This window comes from Arachis hypogaea, chromosome 19 (genome assembly GCF_003086295.3).
Source record: "Arachis hypogaea cultivar Tifrunner chromosome 19, arahy.Tifrunner.gnm2.J5K5, whole genome shotgun sequence".
Lineage (NCBI taxonomy): Eukaryota > Viridiplantae > Streptophyta > Magnoliopsida > Fabales > Fabaceae > Arachis > Arachis hypogaea.
In genome coordinates this window covers 155802036-155823363 of record NC_092054.1, presented here as the reverse complement: position 1 = coordinate 155823363, position 21328 = coordinate 155802036, and the positions used below count along the sequence as shown (strand labels likewise).

The following is a 21328-nucleotide window of genomic DNA, read 5'->3' as shown; positions in this document are numbered from 1 at the left end:
AATTTAGTCTATGTTTGATAGGAAATTACTTTTGGAAAAAGAAATAGAAAATCTCAGAAAAAAAAATTAGTATAAACCACTTCAAACATAAACAAAGCTAATACAAAGATTTTTCCCTTTATCCATAAGATGTTTTAGTAAATTTGTCCTGAGGCTACTATTATATAAGAAGAAAAGACGACTAATTACATTTCCACAACATATTAATTACAATGTTTCAAATAATTTAGGGAGAGGCCGAGGGAGAAAACCAAAATGGTTTAGGTGGCAATTGTAACAATTCAACTCTTCCTTCTAGCATTTCCACCACCTTACTTATTGATGGCCGATTTGAAGGGTTAGTTTGAATGCACCATAAGCTCACTATTGTCAGCTTTCTTACCTTCTCGTTATCAAATTCATTGCTTATACTCTGCAGACCAAGCTCTTGATTTGACACAAGTCTATTGTATATCCAATAAGGAAAATACGTTTCACTTGAAGCATCTACTTCAGTCTTGATATTCCTTCTTCTCCCAACCATCTCTAAAACCATCATTCCATAACTATAAACATCCGACTTATGTGATATTACACCGAAATTCCTAGAAAATACCTCTGGGGCAATATAACCTGCAGTTCCTCTTGTACCAGATATCGATACCATGCTTTCTTTTCTTGTACAAACTTTCGCAAGTCCAAAGTCTGAAATTTTGGGACAAAAATTCTCATCCAAGAGAATGTTATGAGGCTTTATATCAAAATGCAGAATTCTAGTATTGCAGCCCTTATGCAGATACTCTAGTCCTTTAGCAACACCAATTGCAATATCATATAAAGTTTGATAATCTAATTGGCGATCCCCTATCACGTCATTTTCATCAGAGAGTAGCTTCTCAAGGGACCCATTAGGCATAAATTCATAAACTAGTCCTTGTTTAGAACCTTGAAAGCAGAAGCCAAGAAGAGCAACAATGTTAACATGAGAAGTTCTGCTCATGCTCACAACTTCATTGATGAAATCTTCACCATCACCTTTCAATTCACTTAGGATCTTCACTGCAACATGTCGTCCATCCTTTAATTGTCCTTTGTATACACTGCCAAATCCCCCTTCACCTAGTTTGTTTTTGAAGGAGTTGGTCACTTTCTTCATGTCGGAATAGCTGTACCTCTTGATTTGAAGGTGTCCATGCCTCTCCAAAAAGGCATCAACCAGAAGGTGTTTTGAGTTTTGCTTCTTCCATCTTGTGTAGTAGAGGGTGACCATTACTAACAGCAGAGTAACCGCAGCAGCTGCAGAGGTCATTGAATTGAGAAAGTAATGAATGCAGTGTTGAGAAATAATATTGTTAATGTTAGATATCTTTAAGTTATAACAGAGGATTATTATATTGTTATATGAAAGGCACCGAAAAATGATGAACGATCTATCCCTTTACCTAGTCCGAGTGCAAGTCCCATCATCATGGAAGCCTTGCTTCTACCATCTGCAACTCAGAAGTTGTAAAGGAAGCCACTATTTAGCTTCAGATAAGTACTAACTAATGACAAGCAGAAACTCAGAGAAAATCAGTGATCACTAGATATGGAAGCCATAATGAATGACAGTGATACATGTACATAGATCCATTTAATGTATAAATATCATTTTTCAATACTCCAGCTCTTTCGATGCACGTGTAAGAAGAGAGAGAGAGAGAGAGAAACCTGAAATAACACATTTGGAAGCATGAATTCGATCAGTGCAGTAACACTGGAAAGTGAATATAGTTGAATTGAAGCCACACCTTCCTCCTGTGCTATTGCACAACTTGCAATCACTCGCTGTCCAATTCAGCATGAACCCTCTCCTCAGCTTCTCTTCTATCCCAACTCCTTCACTCTCTTCCACGACCGCGTCCACCACCTCTCCGCCAGTCCCGCAACTCTTGGACACCAAGCTTACTGTTTTTACATCGTCCTTATACAATGCCAGAACCGAACCATCCGTTTTGTTGGTCGCTTCAGAACACCCAATTCTGTAATCTAACAACTCTAGGGGCATGGATGACAGGTTACAGCCGAAGAACAACACGATGTCCTTATGATTATTCTGATGAACAAGATTGAAGGTACTGGTTGGAGGAAGGGTGAGGTTGTGTGCAGCAGAAATACAAGAATCTGGCGTGTTAGTGTTGTTGGCTGATGAAAAGGCAGCATTGGAAACTCTGAGTGATTGGTTGTGGTAGAATATTTGATGGATGATGTAAGGAGTATTAGAGAGACTGAGAATCAGAAAGCCATTACTATCACAAGAGATGGCAAAACCAGGGTAGCCACAGAAAGGTTGCTGTTTGCCTTGGATGTAGAAGGGGTATCTTATGGATTGGTTGCCGCATGTTTGGGGTTCACATGCCAGGTAGTGTGGATCCACATAACTGCTCAAAGTGGTTCTGCTCAACACAGAGTAGAGGATGATGCTAACGATAACACAACGGTACATGATTAAGAGTTGTGTAATTGTGAGGACATGCAAGCAAGGCTCATGTAAAGGAGCTGATCCTCATCCACTTCTGCTCATAGCATCTGATGCTTCCCAAGCATTTCTCCATTTTATGAACACGCGCTGTTGGATGAGTAGTTGAATACTCACATCGGAGGGCCCGCTCACGTTTAAAGTGCCATAGATATTCGTAACGGAGATTGGAACATGATTCATGCCTCCAAACAAAATGAAGAAATTTCCAAGTCGTTGCAAGTCAACAGATAGAGATTCATGTGTCCCCATGTTTGAGGGCTCTAATTTTCGTCCATAAATCAATCAATCAAAGTGAAGATGATAATTCAACCAAGCCTAATCTATGTTGTAGCTTAATTATTCCACACAGCATGAGTAAACATCAAACGTATAATATCTACATGGGCATGGACTCATCACTCATGAGTCATTAGTAATGAAATTCTTCCTACAACTAATTTTTTACTTATAAATAATTAAGTATCCAAACCTCCAAACAAAATAAATAATTATCTAAAAAGTACAGATAACATTTTCTATGACTAAGTCAACAATGCTATGGAAACTCGAGATTTTAAGATCTTGAATGATAGTTGATTAATTTGTTTGCTAATGCTTTGGAATAATTTTGTCACGCATACTGAAAGTTTGTAGAATTTACTTTAACTGCTCATCGAGTCTTTGATTTGATATCAGTAATATGCCTAGCTAGCACCTTGTATCTGATTTACTGTATAAGATGTATAATATCCAATAAAAGTTTCATATATCTGTTAAGGCTTTCTTTTAAGTCTTCAAACTCCAGAGTCCAGAAAGAGAGGTGGTATTATTCTCTTAAATTGAATTCATAACAAAAAGGAATGAATTACAAAAAGTGAGGGGAGTGTCTTCATAAAGGTAATAAGAATGGCAATATGCCTTCTTTATTGGCTACCACCAAATTCTGATACAATGTCTTGACTAACAAGATATAAACTACAGTGGTTCAAAGTTCAGGGAGAGTTTGAAGGAGAAAACCAATATGGTTTAGGAGGCAATTGCAACAACTCAGTTCTTCCTTCCAACATTTCCACCACCTTACTAATTGATGGTCGAGTTGAAGGCTTGGTTTGAATGCACCATAAACTCACTATTGTCATCTTTCTGACCATCTCATTATCATATTCATTTCTTATATTTTGCAGACCAAGCTCTTGATTTGATACAAGTCTATTGTGTATCCAATAAGGAAAATATATCTCACTCGATGCATCAACTTCAGCCTTGATATTCTTTCTTCTTCCAACCATTTCTAAGACCATCATTCCATAACTATAAACATCTGACTTATGTGATACTACACCAAAGTTTCTAGAAAATACCTCCGGGGCAATATAACCTACAGTTCCTCTAGCACCAAATATTGATACTATACTTTCTTTTCTTGTGCAAATTTTTGCAAGTCCAAAGTCTGAAATTTTGGGTAGGAAATTTTCATCTAATAGAATGTTATGAGGCTTAATGTCAAAATGCAAGATTCTAGTATTGCAGCCCTTGTGCAAATATTCAAGTCCTCGGGCAACACCAATTGCAATATCATATAAAGTCTGGCAATCCAATTGGCGATCCCCTATCACAGCATTTTCTTCATAGATTAACTTCTCAAGTGACCCATTGGGCATAAATTCATAAACCAAAGCTCGTTTGGAACCTTGAAAGCAGAATCCAAGAAGAGCAATAATGTTAACGTGAGAGGTTCTGCTCATACTAGCAACTTCATTGATGAAATCATCACCATCACCTTTCAGTTCACTTAGGATCTTCACTGCTACATGTCGTCCGTCCTGTAATTGTCCTTTGTATACACTGCCAAACCCCCCTTGGCCTAGTTTGTTTTTGAAGGAATTGGTCACTTTCTTCATCTCGGAATAGCTGTACCTCTTGATTTGAAGGTGTCCATGTCTCTCCAAAAAGGCATCAACCAGGTGGTGTTTTGAGTTTTCCTTCTTCCATCTTGTGTAGTAGGTGACCATTACTAACAGCAGAATAACTGCAGCAGCTGCAAAGGCTATTGAATTGAGAAAGAAATGAATGCCATGTTGAGAAATTACAGAGTAAATGTTGGATATCTTAAGTTAATACGTTTGAGGCAACACAGTAACGGTCAATAATCTCTAAGGTGCAAGAAAAAGCAGAGAGAGAGAGAGAGAGAGAGAGAGAGAGAGAGAGAGAGAGAGAGAGAGAGAGAGATCCACCATCTTGGTTGAAAATATAATAAGATCGATAGCAATTTGAGGTCATAGAAATTGCAGATAAAAGAACTCATTATGTTTCACACATGGATAAGGTACGACTCAGGCGATTATTATATTGTTATATGAAACGAACGATACGCTAAGTTCCAACGTTTGAGGTAAGTTCCAAAGTTATTTCTAACGTTTCAGTCCTATTTAAGTTCCTAACGTTTTAAAACTGACTCAATGTTGTCCCGTCCTCAATTCTGTTAACGGATTCCTAGCCGCAGCACAACATTGAGTCAATTTTGAAACGTTAGTGACTTAAATAGAACGATTGAAACGTTAGGGATAATTTGGGATTTATCCCAAACGTTGGGATAAAAACAATACTTTACTCTAAAAAATGATGAACGATCTGATACGTTACCTAGTCCGAGTGCAAGTCCAATCTTCATGGAAGCCTTGCTTCTACCATCTGCAAGTGAGAAGTTGAAGAGGAAGCCAATATTTAGCATCAAATAACTAATGACAAGAAGCAGAAACTCAGAGAAAATCAGCATCTCAAGATAAAAGTGGAAGCCACGATGAATGATACATGTACACAAATCAATTTAAACGTATAACTACCATTTTTTCAATACTCCAGCTCTTCCGTTGCACGTGTAACAAGAGAGGGAGAAACCTATATGTGGGTCTCTAATCAAATGGAGTATGGCTATAACTACTAACAATTATAGTGAGCAAAAGAAATCAAGAGAAGAGATAAAGAGAGAGACAAACCTGGAATAACACATCTGGAAGCATGAATTCTATCAGTGCAGTAACACTGGAAAAAATACATAGTTACATTGAAGCCACACCTTCCTCCGCTGCTACTGCACGGCTTACAATCACTCGCATTCCAATTCAGCATGAACCCTCTCCTCAGCGCCTCTTGTATCCCTCCTGCTTCACTCTCTTCCACCCCCGCGTGCACCACCTCTCCGCCCCTCCCGCAACTCTTAGACACCGAGCTTACTGTTTTGACATCGTCCTTATACAATGCCAGAATCGAACCACCCGTTTTGTTGTTGGCTTCAGAACACCCAATTCTGTAATTTGTCAACTCTGTGGGCAGGGATGACAGGTTACAGCCGAAGAACAGTAAGATGTCCTTATTATGATTCTGATGAACAAGACTGAAGATCTTGGTTGAGGGAAGGGTGAGGTTCCGTGTAAGGGAAAGACAATAATCAGCTGTGGTGGTGTTGGTTGATGAAAAGGCAGCATTGGCGACTCTGAGTGATTGGTTGTGGTAGAATATTTGATGGATGATGTAAGGAGTATTAGAGAGATTGAGAACTGGGAAGCCATTACTATCACAAGAGATGCCAAAACCAGGGTACCCACAGAAAGGTTCCTGCTTGTATTGGATGTAGAAAGGGTAGCTTATGGATTGGTTGCCGCATGTTTGGGGTTTACATGCTTCAAACTGTGGATCCACATAACTGCACAAAGTGGTTCTGCTCAACACAGAGTAGAGGATGATGCTGATGATAACACAACGGTACATGATTAAAAGAGTTGTGTAATTGTGAGTACATGCAAGCAAGGCTCATGTATAGGAGGTGATCCAGATCCACTTCTGCTCATTGCATCTGATGCTTCCCAAGCATTTCTCCATTTTATGAACGCACGCTGTTGGATGAGTAGTTGAATACTCGCATCAGAGGCCCCGCTCACGTTTAAAGTGCCACAGATAGTCGTAACGGAGATTGAACATGCTTCATGCCTCCAAACTCTATGATACGAAATTACCAATGAAATCATGGGATAATTCTTAGTTTTTAGCACATTGTAATCCAGCCAAACAAAATAACGAAATTTCCAAGTCGTTGCAAGTCAACAGATAGAGATTGATATTTCCCTTCATGTGTCCCCTGTTTAGGGGATCTAGTTTTCGTACATAAATCAATCTATAAAAGTGAAGATGATAATTCAACCAAACCTAATCTATATTGTAGTTTATTTATGTAAATGTTATAAGTGTGAAGAGGGAATAAAGTTAGGAAAAGTCTAGGGGGAGCAGTTTTGTTGAATTTTGGCCAGCATGTAACTAGCGGATAAAGGTGAGTCATTGGATGAAATCTCACACCAATCTCAATCATAATTGATGGCTATTTGATGGCTACCAATCACAAAAGTTGCTGGCCCCTAGCATTGCTCATAAAGTTAATTCTACATCAAAGAAAATAAAAAAAAAGTGAGATGTAGTTTATAAAATAAGTCATTAACTTAACACTTAAAAATTTGAATTGGATGTAATTTTTTTTTATTTTATGTTCTTTCACTTGCTTACTTTTATAATTTTTTCGATAATAAAAAACTTTTTACGTTGCTCAACAAATTATTCCACACGGCATAAATAAACATCAAATGTATAATATCTACATGGGCATGGACTCATCACTCATGAGTCATTAGTAATGAAATTCTTCCTACAACTAATTTTTTGCTTATAAAACCTCCAAATAAAATATATAATTATCTAAAAATTCCAGATAACATTTTCTATGACTAATCCAGGTCAACAATGGCCGGCTGCATTCAACTATCGTGCCACATATCCCCATTATATTAACACATAACATACTGTAGAAACCAAGTCTCCGTTTACCAATTCCGGAGAAAGTGTATAGAGTTAGTATACTACTGTTGATGTTGGTGAGAGAAATGAAGATGGTTTCATCAATGCTGCATGTGTTTAGTAGGTCTCTCTTGCTCGTATTCTTCTTGTTGTTGCTTTCATGCAACAGCAACAGGGTATGGGGATGTCCACCTTCAATTCCGTGCGGAGATCTCGGCGATCTGCGTTTCCCATTCACCAGCAGACCTCACTCGGAGTGCGGCCTCCTGGTGATAGATGGCTGCGAAGATGATCCAGGCGCCACTAAAAGCATTCAGAACAACAACCGTTGGTTCAATATTCTCAACGGAAGCCTTACCCAGTCAAACATCACCGTCAGAGACGACGGTTTAGTGGTTTCACGATCTTCAATAACCATCAGAGACGACAATCTCTATACTCTCCTGTCATCAAGAAGCTGTGAGGTTTTGGGGTATGACTCTGCCAAAACATTCAGAATCGACACACCTTTGGCTTCTTCTCAGGTGATGTACTCAGCAAGCCTTCTTAAATGCAACCATAGCATCGATCCAAGGCCTTCGTATGTTCTTCCAAACTCTACGGTATGTGGAATTAGAAACGATACGTTCTACGGAGTGAGTAACGTATCCAAATACAAGGAGATCGAAGGGTGTTCGTTGATTGAGCTTCCACTGGGTGGACCAATTGTGGTCCTCCAAGATCCCAACACCCTGCTAAGTTCCCTCACCGCTGATATTCCAATCCAAATAAACCTGTCTCCCAATTGTTCTCATTGTAACATTGTTTATAGAGGCCTTTGCAAAATCGACAACTCCGGCAGGTTTTACTGTCACACACCTCGTACGTCCATTACTTCCTTGCTTCACCATATCAACATTATTCAACCACTGTTCAAATCAAACTAATTACATTTGTTATTTATTTGCAGGCAAAACTAGGAAGACGATTACAATAGCAGGTAAACAAAAAATTCATTATATTCGTCCTTCTTTTAAGTATTCCTCCATTTGAGTTACAAGTTTAGCTATAGGAGTAAACGACAAAGGCCAATTCTATGGTGCCTAAATTTTGCCTAATTTACTTTTTGTAGTAAGTTTTGATTTTTTAAAATTATTTATTATTATATCTTTTAAATTAAATATTATTTTTTAACCTTTTTTAGTAAATAGGCACCACTTTTTAGGCACCGTAGCATTCACCAACGACAAAAACAGAGGAAACTTGTGAAATGTATTCTGTATTCACCGAAATGACAAGTATATATAGTAAGTCTATATAAAGGAAAGTAGTCTTACATTATATAGAAATTATATTATATAAACAATAATAAAGGATAGATACATATCGAAATAAAATTTTAAATCATGTGTTATTTAGAATTCTTGTATATATGTTTCATTGCTTTATACTAATGGAAACATTTCAAGTGCACTGGGAAGTACCGATGCACCAGTTGTTTTAACCGTTGATTTCAATTAATATATATTATCTATATTTTTTATAATTCATATCAACGGTTAAAATAATTGAAACACCGTTACTCCCGGTGCACTTGAAATGTTTCCTATACTAATTACTTGCTGTTTATTTCTATAGTTGCTTCTGTGACTGGAGCATTAGGAGCTTTCATAGTGTTGGCTTGGTACTTCAGAAGGCACTTTTACAACAAAGAAAACCCAACCCACCAGATAATTGAGGCATTCCTGAAAAATCATGGACACCTTGCAGCTAAAAGGTTCAGTTATTTAGAGGTAAAGAAGGCAACCAACTCCTTCAAAGACAAACTGGGTCAAGGAGGTTATGGTAGCGTATACAAAGGGAAGTTATCTGATGGAACCCTTGTGGCAGTGAAGGTTTTAAGTGAATCAAAAGGTAATGGTGAAGAATTTATCAATGAAGTTGCTAGCATAAGTGTGACTTCTCATGTTAACATTGTTGAATTATTGGGATTCTATTTGGAAGAGACTAAAAGAGCTTTAATATATAAGTATATGCCTAATGGATCAGTTGAAAAATTTATTTATGAAGGCAGAGATTCAAAAGCGTTCAATCCAAACTTGACTTGCAAAACAATGTATAAGATCGCAATTGGTGTTGCTCGAGGGTTAGACTATTTGCACAAAGGGTGTAACAGCAAAATTGTACATTTTGATATCAAACCTCACAATATCTTATTAGATGAAGATTTTTGTCCAAAGATTTCTGATTTTGGACTTGCAAAAATATGCATGGAAAAAGAAAGCATCCTGTCATTAATGATTGCTAGAGGAACTATAGGTTATATTGCACCTGAAGTGTTCTCACGGAATTTTGGTGAGGTGTCTCATAAATCCGATGTATATAGTTATGGAATGATGGTTTTAGAAATGATTGGAGAAAGAAAAAACAGGAACATTAAAGATGAATCTTCAAGTGAAATGTATTTTCCTCATTGGATTTACAGGCGTCTTGAGCAGAACCAAGAACCTGAATTGCAATGTATCAAGAATGAAATTGATAAAGAAACGATACAGAAGATGATAGTAGTGAGCTTATGGTGCATACAAACTGACCCATCAAATAGGCCAACAATGAGCAAGGTGGTAGATATGATGGAATCAACCTTTGAGTCTCTACAAATGCCACCAAAACCTTATCTATCTTCACCTCCTAGATCTTTCCCACTAGATTCAACAAATTCATCACTCTCAAAATGTAAGTCATTATGAAACATGTATGTTACTAGGTACAGAGTCATTGATTTTCAACATCGATATTGTTTTTGGTAAACATTTCAACATCAACTGCTATCCTAGTTTGTAATGATAATAATTCATGTAGAATTTATATGCAGAATTGTATCATGATCCGGGTGATATATCTTAGTTGCAGAATGCAAGAATCTATTAAAATGAAAATTTAATTGATTTTAGACACCTAAACATACATCAGATGTGGTTAAAAGCACTTAATTTTTTTATTTTGTGGCTACCTAAGATATGGTCCCTCCACAAGAATTACAAAATAACATGCTAAAGAATTGAAATGATAGGAAAAACTTATTAAATCTATATCTGGTCTAACTATATCTTCTTTATTGTCGTCTGTGTCGCACTTTTCTTAGTTTCTATATTACTTTTGGTCCACTTCCTATGTTTTGAGAAAAAATTCGTTGTTTATTTATAAATTAATAATCCATCTGCTATGCTAAAAAAATATCAATAAAATAATGGATCCACTATTATTGTTTCTAATTTATTTTTTTTCTAAAATGGTGATGAGCACATACTATTAAGCGACAGAAATCGGAACTAATTAGATATTACTACAGATTTGAGATCAAATAAATCGGAACTAATGTGACATTAGTGTCAATAATTCAATGGATGCTTCCATAAAGATACGTAAAACGTCTTTTTGTAAAGATGTTTATGTGTCATATTATTATTGGACCTATTAATGAATTGGTTATTTTTAAATTTTTTAATAAGCAAAAATAAAATCAATTTTTTTATAACAATAACAATTGATGGAACTGCTTGAACTTGAGAAGGGAGTTGAATCAAGTTGGCTCAAAATTAACTTTTCAAGCTCTGTTTTTGCAAAAGCTAAATATGCAAGAGATTTTTTCGTTTTGTCTCATACTCAGAAATAAAACAGAGAAGGAAAGAAGAGATAGAGGCCAGCATGTATCCTGGTTCGGTTTCTAAGTGCCATGAAACCTACATTCAGTCTCCACCACAACCATGGTGGAATTTTCACTATAATCAAACAGATTACAAATACCAATACTAATGAATTACAACCCAATTCATCTAGTATCTTCCACTAAGCTTTTTACCCCGAAGCCTAGCAACCCAAGTGCTGTCCCAACTTGGAAGGAGAACCTAGCCAGACTCAGAAACACCAAGTGCCATCCCAACTTGGCAAGGGGAACCCGCAGATTCAATCTACTACTAAGTGCTATCCCAACTTGGTAAGGAGAACTAAACCTTAGTTCAACAAAACCATATGACACAGAAATATTTCTTGGCTTTTTCATGCATCTCTCTTGCCTCTTCTCTCATGGCTTTTTCAACTCACATTCATAAGCCTTTTTCTCAAATACAGAAAGATGACATTAGATAGCCATAGCAAAGAAAATCTGAAATGAAGCACAAATTGAAGGAAAAGAATTCAGCTCAAGTATGTTGAGATGATGCTCTTGTATCACTCTCTTTTCCTTGATTTCAAATGTTGAAATGAGGTCTGTTTTATATCTTCAGCTTGCTCTCCAATTTGCTTCTTACTTTTGCATGTCCTTGCTGCCCGTTGGAGCTGTCACAGCTAGCATGTAGTCCTTCTTCATCATGCTCCACTACCTCTGCTATCCCAGGAGCTTGACCACTACCTCTGTTATCCTTTGTTTTTCTTTCTTCATTGGCATACTCTCCTTTTTCATTTACTCCATTTTTCTGCTGCTACTGCTTTTTGTGTTTTGCTCACCCACTAACCGAATGTTGCTCTGCTAATGTCTTTGGGAGAGTGGAGATGTCCTTGTGTCCTTCTTGCTTTCATAGAACCACACCTGTCCTTGCATGATTCAGCTGTCCTCTTATAACATTTAGAAAATACATAGCCTTTTAATTTGCTTAACGATGCTTTAAGAAACATTGGGCTTGTTTATTACTCTTGGAGTACTAAGGAGCAAATGAGCACTAAGTGTTGGAGCTTTAGCATGTTTATTTGCTGAGGCTTGTGCTGGTTTGGGCTGGTGAGAACTAAGTAATGGGCCTGCCACAATAAACCATACATTAAACAATATTGGGTTTTCAACCCAAAGAAATATTTGTCATCATTTATAATACCCAAATTCAACTTAGACTTAATAATCTCTCCCTTGATGACAAACATGATAAAAGGGAATAGTAGAAATTAAAATTAATTGAAATGGGTTATGGGAACTTCCCTTTGATGTCCATCCGAAGTGCAGTACCCCCCTTAATGTTAGCAGTTCTCTCTCCCTTAATCATAGCTTACCTGGACAAAGCTTAAAAACATACAATTCCAATTTTTGCAAGCAATATGTCACAGTAAAGGTGACTCACAAAATAATTAACACAGTACAGGACAAACTAAAGTTAATCATAGTAATAAGTGTCCAGCATCCTTGTTTTTAATTAACACTGTTAACTCCTAAGTCAATGCTAACATATTCCTTTTCTTTTCTCTCCCTTTTGTCATCAAGGGAGGAAAGGAAGAAACCTGAACAAAATTTGTTAGTGGCTATCCAAAAAGTTATCAAGCAGCAATTTAATTATGGGTTACAGTCATCCAAATGAAACATAAAAAGTTCAAAGAAAATAAAGATGAGTCACAGTCACAGATGAGATAAAAAGGCGTAGGCATTAGAGTTGGATTCATCAGAGGTTCCATCATCATCCCCCTCATTGTCTGTAGTCGTGAGTCCAACCTCTACATCCTCCACAAAGTCCCTTAGAATCCGAATTCTCCCCTTGGTCTTCTTGAGAGCATTTTCCTCCATAACTTGGTTTCGTTTGCGCTCGGCACCATGAGTGAGAAGAAGGTCAGTCAGATTGATGAACTCCTCAAGCACATTCTTCAGAATGCATGTCATGACCTTGATGATGGTGGAGGTTGAAGGGGGAATCAGAGGATCCTCATCAACAGAGGGAACATCAGTGCTATCATTAGTTTGGCGACGTCTGGGTGCTGTTTTCTTAACTACATCACCCCCTTTGATGTAAGAGTTACAATCTCTAGAAATCTCAACCCCAAAATTAATATTATAGTATTGAAAAATTTTAGTGAGCAGCATTGCATAAGAAAAATCATTTTTAGAACTAACACAAGCATGCATGTGTCTCACTAACAAGTAAGCAAAAGAAATTAAAATTTTGGAGAGAAGAGCAAACATAATCACTGTGTCAAGGTTCCATCTTGAAAAAAGGATAAAAATGAAAGCTTTTGAAAACCTTTGAATTTTACAGTTGTAATCTCCGAAAATTCAATTTTGAAAATTTTAATTAAAAAGATGCAATATGAAGGAAGGCCCAAATTAAAATTGAAAAGAAGATGTTGTATAATGTTAGGTTTTGGGAGCAAAGGTAACTTTTAGATATCCAAGACCACATACGGCCCAAGTTGCTTCACAAAAGGTGGCCCATTTGATGATAAACAAGCAAACAAACCAGGTCCAGTAAATCTAACGAGCCTTCAACAAATCCAGTTAGCTTCACAATGAGTTAATGAAGCCTACTCATCATCGGCCTAGAAAAATCTCATCTCGATCTATGAGACAAAAAGCTTAAACCAAAACAAAAGAAAAATTAAGAAAAGTTTGATGAATCAAGAATGCCCAGAGTAGTTCGTAATTTGCAGAACCTCTCTTCTATCAATGGTTTAGTGAAAATATCAACTAGTTGATCTTTAGATTTAACAAACTGAATATCTAAATTTTTATTTTGCACATGTTCTCTTATAGAATGAAATCTAACTTCAATGTGCTTTGTTCTTGAGTGCAAAACAGGAATTTTTTGAAATATTTATAGCACTCATGTTGTCACAAAATAATGGAATATTAGATACTTTCAGCTTATAATCAGCTAACTGAGTTTTCAACCATAATAATTGAGAGCAACAAGAAGAGGCTGCAATATATTCAGTTTCGGCAGTGAAAAGTGCCACTGTAGCTTACTTCTTTCTTGACCAAACAATGAGTGATTTTCCAAGAAAGCAACACATGCCACTTGTGCTTCTTCTATCAATTCTGTCCCCAACAAAATCTGCATCACAAAAACTCACTAATTGAAAGGAATCAATCTTTGGAAACCATAAACCATAATCAATGGTACCAAGCACGTATCGGATTATCCTCTTGACAGCTGAGAGATGAGATTCCTTAGGCTTTAATTGAAACCTTGAGCATACTCCAATACTTTGGATGATATCAGGCCTTGAAAAAGTTAGATACATCAAAGAGCCAATCATCCCTCTATAGCGTGTCTCATCAATATCTCTAGCATGTTCATCTTTGTCAAGCTTGATATTTGGATGCATGGGGGTTCCCATTGGTTTGGCACAGTCCAGCCCAAATTTCTTAACAAGCTCCTTTGCATATTTTTCTTGATGAATGAATATGCCTTCTGCAGTTTGCTTTATTTGTAGGCCTAGAAAGAAGTTGAGCTCTCCCATCATGCTCATATCAAATTCATTGGTCATATGCTTAGCAAAATCTGCACATAAATCCTTATTAGCCGAACCAAAGATAATATCATTAACATAAACTTGCACAAGAATAAAATGATCATTATAGTTCTTAATAAATAAAGTGGTGTTAGTGGCTCCTCTTTGAAATTTGTTTTTCAAGAAAAATGAGTTAAGCCTCTCATACCAAGCTCTAGGAGCTTGTCTTAAACCATATAAGGCTTTAGCTAGTTTGAAAACATGGTTAGGAAAAGTTTTGTTTTCAAACCCAGGTGGTTGAGCCACATAAACCTCTCTATCTATTATGCCATTGAGAAAAGCACACTTTACGTCCATTTGGAATAGCTTGAAGCCACAGTGAGCTGCATAAGCAAGGAGCAATCTGATGGCTTCCCTTCGAACTACAAGTGCAAAGGATTCATCGAAATCAATCCCTTCCTCTTGATCATATCCTTGAGCAACCAATCTGGCTTTGTTGCGGACAATGGTTCCATCTTCACCTAATTTGTTTCTGAAAATTCATTTAGTGCCAGTGACTTTCTTTCCATTTGAGTGAGGCACTAAGGTCCAGACCTGATTCTTCTCAAACTGTTGCAATTTCTCCTCCATAGCTAATACCCAAGATGGATCAGCAAGAGCTTCTTGGATATTTTGAGGTTCAATCTTTGATATAAGAGCTAAGTTGTTGGTTTCAGCATTTTTCAAAGATGATCTAGTTGATATTCCTTTAGAAGGATCACCAATTATGAATTTTTCAGGATAGTTTTTCAGAAACTTCCATTCCCTGAGCCTTCTGGTTTGAGTTGAGGATTCAGGTTCCTCTTGATCAACAATGGCCTCAGCATCAGTATTTTCTGCTGCGACAGGAGATAATTCCAAATTGTCTCCTGCATAATTGGGATTTTCGCTGCTAACAGGTGCAGCTTCATGAGAACTTGAATTTTGTGGAACTAACTCAGCTTTCTTGGACAATTCAGCTTCAAAACCTGGACTATCATCAATACAAACACTAGGAACAGAGTTAGACTCACAGAAAGTGACATGCATGGTTTCCTCAATAGTTTTGGAGTTCTTGTTATAAACTCTATATGCCTTGATATGAGTGGAATAACCCAGAAAAATGTCTTCATGTGTTTTAGGATTAAATTTTCCTAAGTTTTCTTTGATATTCAGAATGAAACACTTGCAGCCAAACACATGAAAGTAACTAAGATTGGGAGGATGCCCTTTCCAAAGTTCATATGGGATTTTCTTCAAAAACTTTCTAATGATGGTTCTATTTAAAACATAGCAAGCTGTATTCACAGCTTTAGCCCATAAGAACTTGGAAATTTCATATTCACATAACATAGCTCTAGCCATTTCTTGTAAACTTCTATTTCTTCTTTCTACAACACCATTTTGTTGAGGTGTTCTAGGACAAGAGAAGTTATGTGATATGCCTAATTCATCACAAAAAGATTCAAAGTATTGATTTTCAAATTCTTTACCATGATCACTGCTAATTGAAATAATTTGTAAACCTTTTTTATTTTGAATCTTTTTGCTGAATTTCTCAAAAACAAAAAATACTTCATGTTTATGAGCTAGAAAGAATGCCCATCCAAACCTAGTATAGTCATCCACAATTACCATGCCATAGCTTTTTCCTCCAAGACTTTGAGTCCTAGTTGGTCCAAACAGATCAAGATGCAACAACTCCAATGGTTTCTTAGTTGAGACATCTTCCTTGGGTTTGAAAGAGGTTTTTATTTGTTTACCCATTTGACAAGCATCACAAACGACGTCCTTATCAAATTTTATATTAGGAAGACCTCTTACTAAGCCTTTCTTTACAAGCTTAGAGATTTGGAACATGCTAGCATGTCCTAATCTCTTATGCCACATCCATTTTTCAAATTCCATTGAAGAAAAACAAGTTACATTTTGAACTTTAAGATCATCTAGTGTGAGACCATAGACATTGTCACTTCTTTTGGCAACAAACAAAATAGCCCATGTTTTCTCATTAATGACTCTACAATCAGATTTTCTAAAAGTTACAGCATATCCAAGGTCACATAATTGACTTATACTCAATAGATTATGCTTTAACCCGTCAACTAAGAAAACACTATTAATGCAAGTAGAAAAATATTTTCTAACCTTACCAATGGCAATTATTTTACCTTTACCATTATCTCCGAAAGTGACAAATCCTCCATCATACTTGTTGAGTTTAATGAAGAAAGTATCCTTTCCGGTCATATGCCTTGAACAACCATTATCAAGATACCATATGTCCAATTTCTTCTTGGATGTAAGGCAAACCTGCATGTTCTTCAACTAACCTTAGGTATCCAAATCCATTTAGATCCTTTGATGTGAAATCTTCTTGGTTGCCCAAGAACATTAAAATCATGAACAACTTTATATAATTTACTATCATTACCAAAAGACTTAAGAAAGATGAAACATTGAGGAGGATCATGACTATTTCTATTGCACTTGTAACAATGATTTTTGCCCACTGATTTATGAGATTTGCTGAATCCTTTTGGTTTGAAAAGCTTGGAAGATGAGGCTTCAGATTTTTGAATGTTTTGTTTGAAAACAGCCTTATTTTCCTCTTTGAATCTAAGTCCAGATTTTTCAGACCCAAACCTTTGACAAGCAAGTAGTTTGTTCAGATTTTTAGAACCTTGAGCAAACTTTGCTAAGTCTTCATTCAAATTTTTAATTTGTTCATTCATATTTTTGTTTTCAGAAATCAAATAAGTGGAAGCAGTAACTTTATGTTTGAGTTTGAATTTCTCTAATTCAGCTCGCAAAGCACTATTTTCTTCTTTTAAAAAATTTTCATTACCAATTTCGGTAGCCTTAACCTTTTTCAAAAGAAGATAATTTTCTGTCCTCAATGCCTCGTTTTCTTTCTTACATTTTGCATACTTATCCAAGAGTTTCTTAGAGTTCACAGAAATGTCTTTGATAATGTAGTGCAGTTCATCGATAGATAAGTCAGAGAAATCTACCACATCTTCATCATCTTGATCTGCCATCAGACATAGTTGAGCTTCTTGATCTAAGCTCTCCGAACTAGTGTCGTTCTCCAAGTCCTCCCATGTTGCCATCATCACCTTCTTTTTGTCTTTCTTGGATTTTTTGCCTTTCTTAAGTTGAGGGCAATCTGACTTGAAGTGACCGGGTTCCTTGCAGTGGTGGCATGTGAACTTGACTTGATCTTTCTTGAAGTCTTTGGATGAGGAGCTTCCTTTGCCTTTGCTTTTGTATCTTAGTAGTCTTCTCATTTTTCTTGCAAAGAGCACCATTTCTTCATCTGAGAAACGTCATCAGATTCTTCTTCTTTGGCTGTCATTCTTGATTTTAGTGCTATACTTTTCTTTTGTCATCTTTGTCTTGAGACATGTGAGTGGTTTCATAGGCCAGCAGCTTGCCTCTTAGCTCATCATAGGTGATTTTGATCAAATCATTCCTTTCAGAGATGGCTGTGCTTTTTACTTCCCATTTCTTAGTGATAATTCTCAGGATCTTCCTCACTAATGTTTCTTCGAATAGTTCCTTCCCATGGCATCCAGATTGTTGATGATTATTGAGAACTTTTCGAATATTTGATCGATGCTCTCATCCTCTTTCATACTGAACATTTCATACTCCTTCATCAGCATGTCAATTCTGGTCTCCCTCACTTGCTTAGTACCTTCATGAGTAAGTCTGAGCTTATCCCATATTTCTTTAGCCGTTTTGCACCTTGACACTTTTCTGAATTCTTCAAAACTGATTGCACAATGCATCAGGTTGATTGCCTTGGCGTTGAGTTCAACCTTCTTCTTTTTTTCATCTGTCCACTCGCTGTCTTCTTTTGCCACAACTTCTCCATCAACATTTTGTTTAGTGGGAACGTCAGGTCCATTGAGAATGATCTTCTAGATGTTGTAGTCGATTGACTGCACGAAGATTCTCATTCTTTCTTTCCAGTAGGAATAGTTGTTGCCATTGAAATAGGGAGGTCTATTATTAGACTGCCCTTCAGTGAGAGTGAAAGCCACGATGTTGGGATTCATGTTGTTGGCCATGAATCTTTACTACAAGCTGTGAAGCTTGACTCCTTGAGACCTTGCTCCTGATACCAATTGATGGAACTGCTTGAACTTGAGAAAGGGGGATTGAATCAAGTTGGCTCAAAATTAACTTTTCAAGCTCTGTTTTTGCAAAAGCTAAATATGCAGGAGATTTTTTCATTTTGTCTCATACTCAGAAATAAAACAGAGAAGGAAAGAAGAGATAGAGGCCAGCATGTATCCTGGTTCGGTTTCTAAGTGCCATGAAACCTACATCCAGTCTCCACCACAGCCATGGTAGAATTTTCACTATAATCAAACAGATTACAAACACCAATACTAATGAATTACAATCCAATTCATCTAGTATCTTCCACTAAGCTTTTTACCCCAAAGCCTAGCAACCCAAGTGCTGTCCCAACTTAGAAGGGGAACCTAACCAGATTCAAAAACACCAAGTGCTATCCCAACTTGGCAAGGGGAACCCGCATATTCAATCTACCACCAAGTGCTATCCCAACTTGGTAAGGGGAACTAAACCTTAGTTCAACAAAACCATATGATACAGAAACATTTCTTGACTTTTTCATGCATCTCTCTTGCCTCTTCTCTCGTGGCTTTTTCAACTCACATTCATAAGCCTTTTTCTCAAACACAGAAAGATGACATTAGATAGCCATAGCAAAGAAAATCTGAAATGAAGCACAAATTGAAGGAAAAGAATTCAGCTCAAGTATGTTGAGATGATGCTCTTGTATCACTCTCTTTTACTTGATTTCAAATGTTGAAGTGAGGTCTGTTTTATATCTTCAGCTTGCTCTCCAATTTGCTTCTTACTTTTGCATGTCCTTGCTGCCCGTTGGAGCTGTCACAGCTAGCATGTAGTCCTTCTTCATCATGCTCCACTACCTCTGCTGTCCTTTATTTTTCTTTCTTCCTTGGCATGCTCTCCTTTTTCATTTTGCTCCATTTTCCTGCTGCTATTGCTTTTGTGTTTTGCTCACCCACTAGCCGAATTTGCTCTGCTAATGTTTTTGGGAGAGTGGAGATATCCTTGTGTCCTTCTTGCTTTCACAGAATCACACTTGTCCTTGCATGATCCAGCTATCCTCTTATAACATTTAGAAAATACATAGCCATTTAATTTGCTAAACGGTGCTTTGAGAACTATTGGGGGCCGTGAAATTTGTTAGATTGGAATCTACAATCTCAATATAAGGACTAGTTTGTGTTTAGAAGAAGTTATTGTCTGATCCCAGTTGTGATCTCTATTCTCTAACTGCCAACAAATATTTAACTATACACTTCCAGCTATAGTGAATTTAATAAATAGTAACATTTAACAGGGCGTTATTGATATCTGCTGGGTACTGAGCTTATTGAATATTATAAATGAAATTCACAACTTCCTACTCAAATTTTATTGTTGTTTATTCCCATTATTACCTTATTATATACTGCCAATGTTACTCTGGTAGTGAGTTGACATTATTGCCTCCCAACCAAGTGGGATTAATATCAGCGATCACCACTAGCTTTGACCATATATATACATATTTGCTTTAACTAATTCAAGCCATTGGATATTAGTTACGGAATCACAAATAATTTCTTGCTATTGTGATTTTTTTAATATATTGGAAATTAGCAACATGAGAATTGAGAAGACAACACCAATCTACAATGCGTAATTTATAAAATGAGACAACATGTGGAAGCAAGGTAGAGAATAGAGGTGTGTATGGGTCAGGTAAAACTGAATTTGAGGTGATTCAGACTCGATCCGAAATATATACCGAGTTTATTTGTTAGATCCAAACCTGACCCTAGATCTGATGAAATCTATACACTTTCGGGCCACGATTATATCGGGTAAAAACCGGGTGAAAATCGGGCCATTAACATTATATTACCTTGATACCTTCTTGTAAGTTAACATGTAAAAATATTCAAATTTCCAAGACTCCAACTATTATTTGACATGACAAAATTCACTTAAAAAAATATAACAAGAACCAACTCTTCTCTAAAATTAAAGCATAACCACAATCAATACTAATATTGCCTAATAACACCAAATATTTAAATCAATACAAATAACACAAGATTATGCATTAATCTAAAATCTTATACATTTTAAACATAAAACATTAACTTATAGTCTTATATATAATGACTAATAATATAAAATATTAAGGTTTACAATACTTAAATTCCACATAATAATAGTCATCATCCATCACTAATAACACAAAATATTAATTGTATATGATGATCGGGCCACCAGGCCGATTTCGGGTGACCCGAGCTATGACCCGAACCCAATCCGAAATAATGACCGAGTTTATTTTTAAGACCCTTATCCGACCCTAAACCTGATGAAATCACACCAAATTAGCCTCTAAAGTGTTCGGAACCGGATCGAATCTTCGGGTCGGACCGGACCATGCACACCCCTAGTAAAGAGCAAAATGAAGATGATTGGTGCTCTATAATTGAAGCAAGAGGAAATGTCAGTCATAAAAAGCCAATACATAAATCAAACGGTCCATAAAATTCAAGCTCCAACTAATCCTTAAAATGAGAGCCATAATTGACAAGGTGTTAAAGGCATTTGCATTCATGTCAAAGGAAACCGAGGGCAGAAACGTCTTTTAAAATCAACATAGCAGTAAAGTAGGATACTACTGTCTAATGTCTACTAGTAAATATATATATTTTTAATATATAATATACGTAATAT

General features: G+C 36.6%; 3 protein-coding genes across 5 annotated transcripts; 1 reads left to right on the top strand and 2 right to left on the bottom strand.

The window, feature by feature from the left end:
• Positions 1 to 51: 51 nt before the first annotated feature.
• On the bottom strand, positions 52 to 2919 carry LOC112776272 (LEAF RUST 10 DISEASE-RESISTANCE LOCUS RECEPTOR-LIKE PROTEIN KINASE-like 2.1). Of its 2 annotated transcripts, XM_025820362.2 has the most exons (3): positions 1690 to 2919; positions 1422 to 1469; positions 52 to 1275 (listed from the first exon to the last, which is right to left on the bottom strand). In XM_025820362.2, the coding sequence occupies exons 1-3, from the start codon at positions 2462 to 2464 to the stop codon at positions 227 to 229; spliced, it is 1872 nt and encodes a 623-aa protein (XP_025676147.1). In that variant the 5' UTR covers positions 2465 to 2919; the 3' UTR covers positions 52 to 226. The 2 variants fall into 2 exon arrangements, with proteins under 2 accessions (XP_025676147.1, XP_072083544.1); XM_072227443.1 differs by lacking the exon at positions 1422 to 1469.
• Positions 2920 to 3286: 367 nt separating this feature from the next.
• LOC112776269 (LEAF RUST 10 DISEASE-RESISTANCE LOCUS RECEPTOR-LIKE PROTEIN KINASE-like 2.1) lies at positions 3287 to 6668 on the bottom strand. Of its 2 annotated transcripts, none has more exons than XM_025820360.3 (3): positions 5476 to 6668; positions 5123 to 5170; positions 3287 to 4526 (listed from the first exon to the last, which is right to left on the bottom strand). In XM_025820360.3, the coding sequence occupies exons 1-3, from the start codon at positions 6245 to 6247 to the stop codon at positions 3472 to 3474; spliced, it is 1875 nt and encodes a 624-aa protein (XP_025676145.1). In that variant the 5' UTR covers positions 6248 to 6668; the 3' UTR covers positions 3287 to 3471. The 2 variants fall into 2 exon arrangements, with proteins under 2 accessions (XP_025676145.1, XP_072083543.1); XM_072227442.1 differs by having other exon boundaries at positions 3287 to 4517.
• Positions 6669 to 7220: 552 nt separating this feature from the next.
• Positions 7221 to 10185, top strand: LOC112776268 (LEAF RUST 10 DISEASE-RESISTANCE LOCUS RECEPTOR-LIKE PROTEIN KINASE-like 2.1). Its single transcript, XM_025820359.3, has 3 exons — positions 7221 to 8182; positions 8271 to 8300; positions 8939 to 10185. Exons 1-3 carry the CDS (start codon positions 7393 to 7395, stop codon positions 10048 to 10050), a joined length of 1932 nt encoding a protein of 643 aa, XP_025676144.1. The 5' UTR covers positions 7221 to 7392; the 3' UTR covers positions 10051 to 10185.
• The last annotated feature ends 11143 nt before the right edge of the window (positions 10186 to 21328 follow it).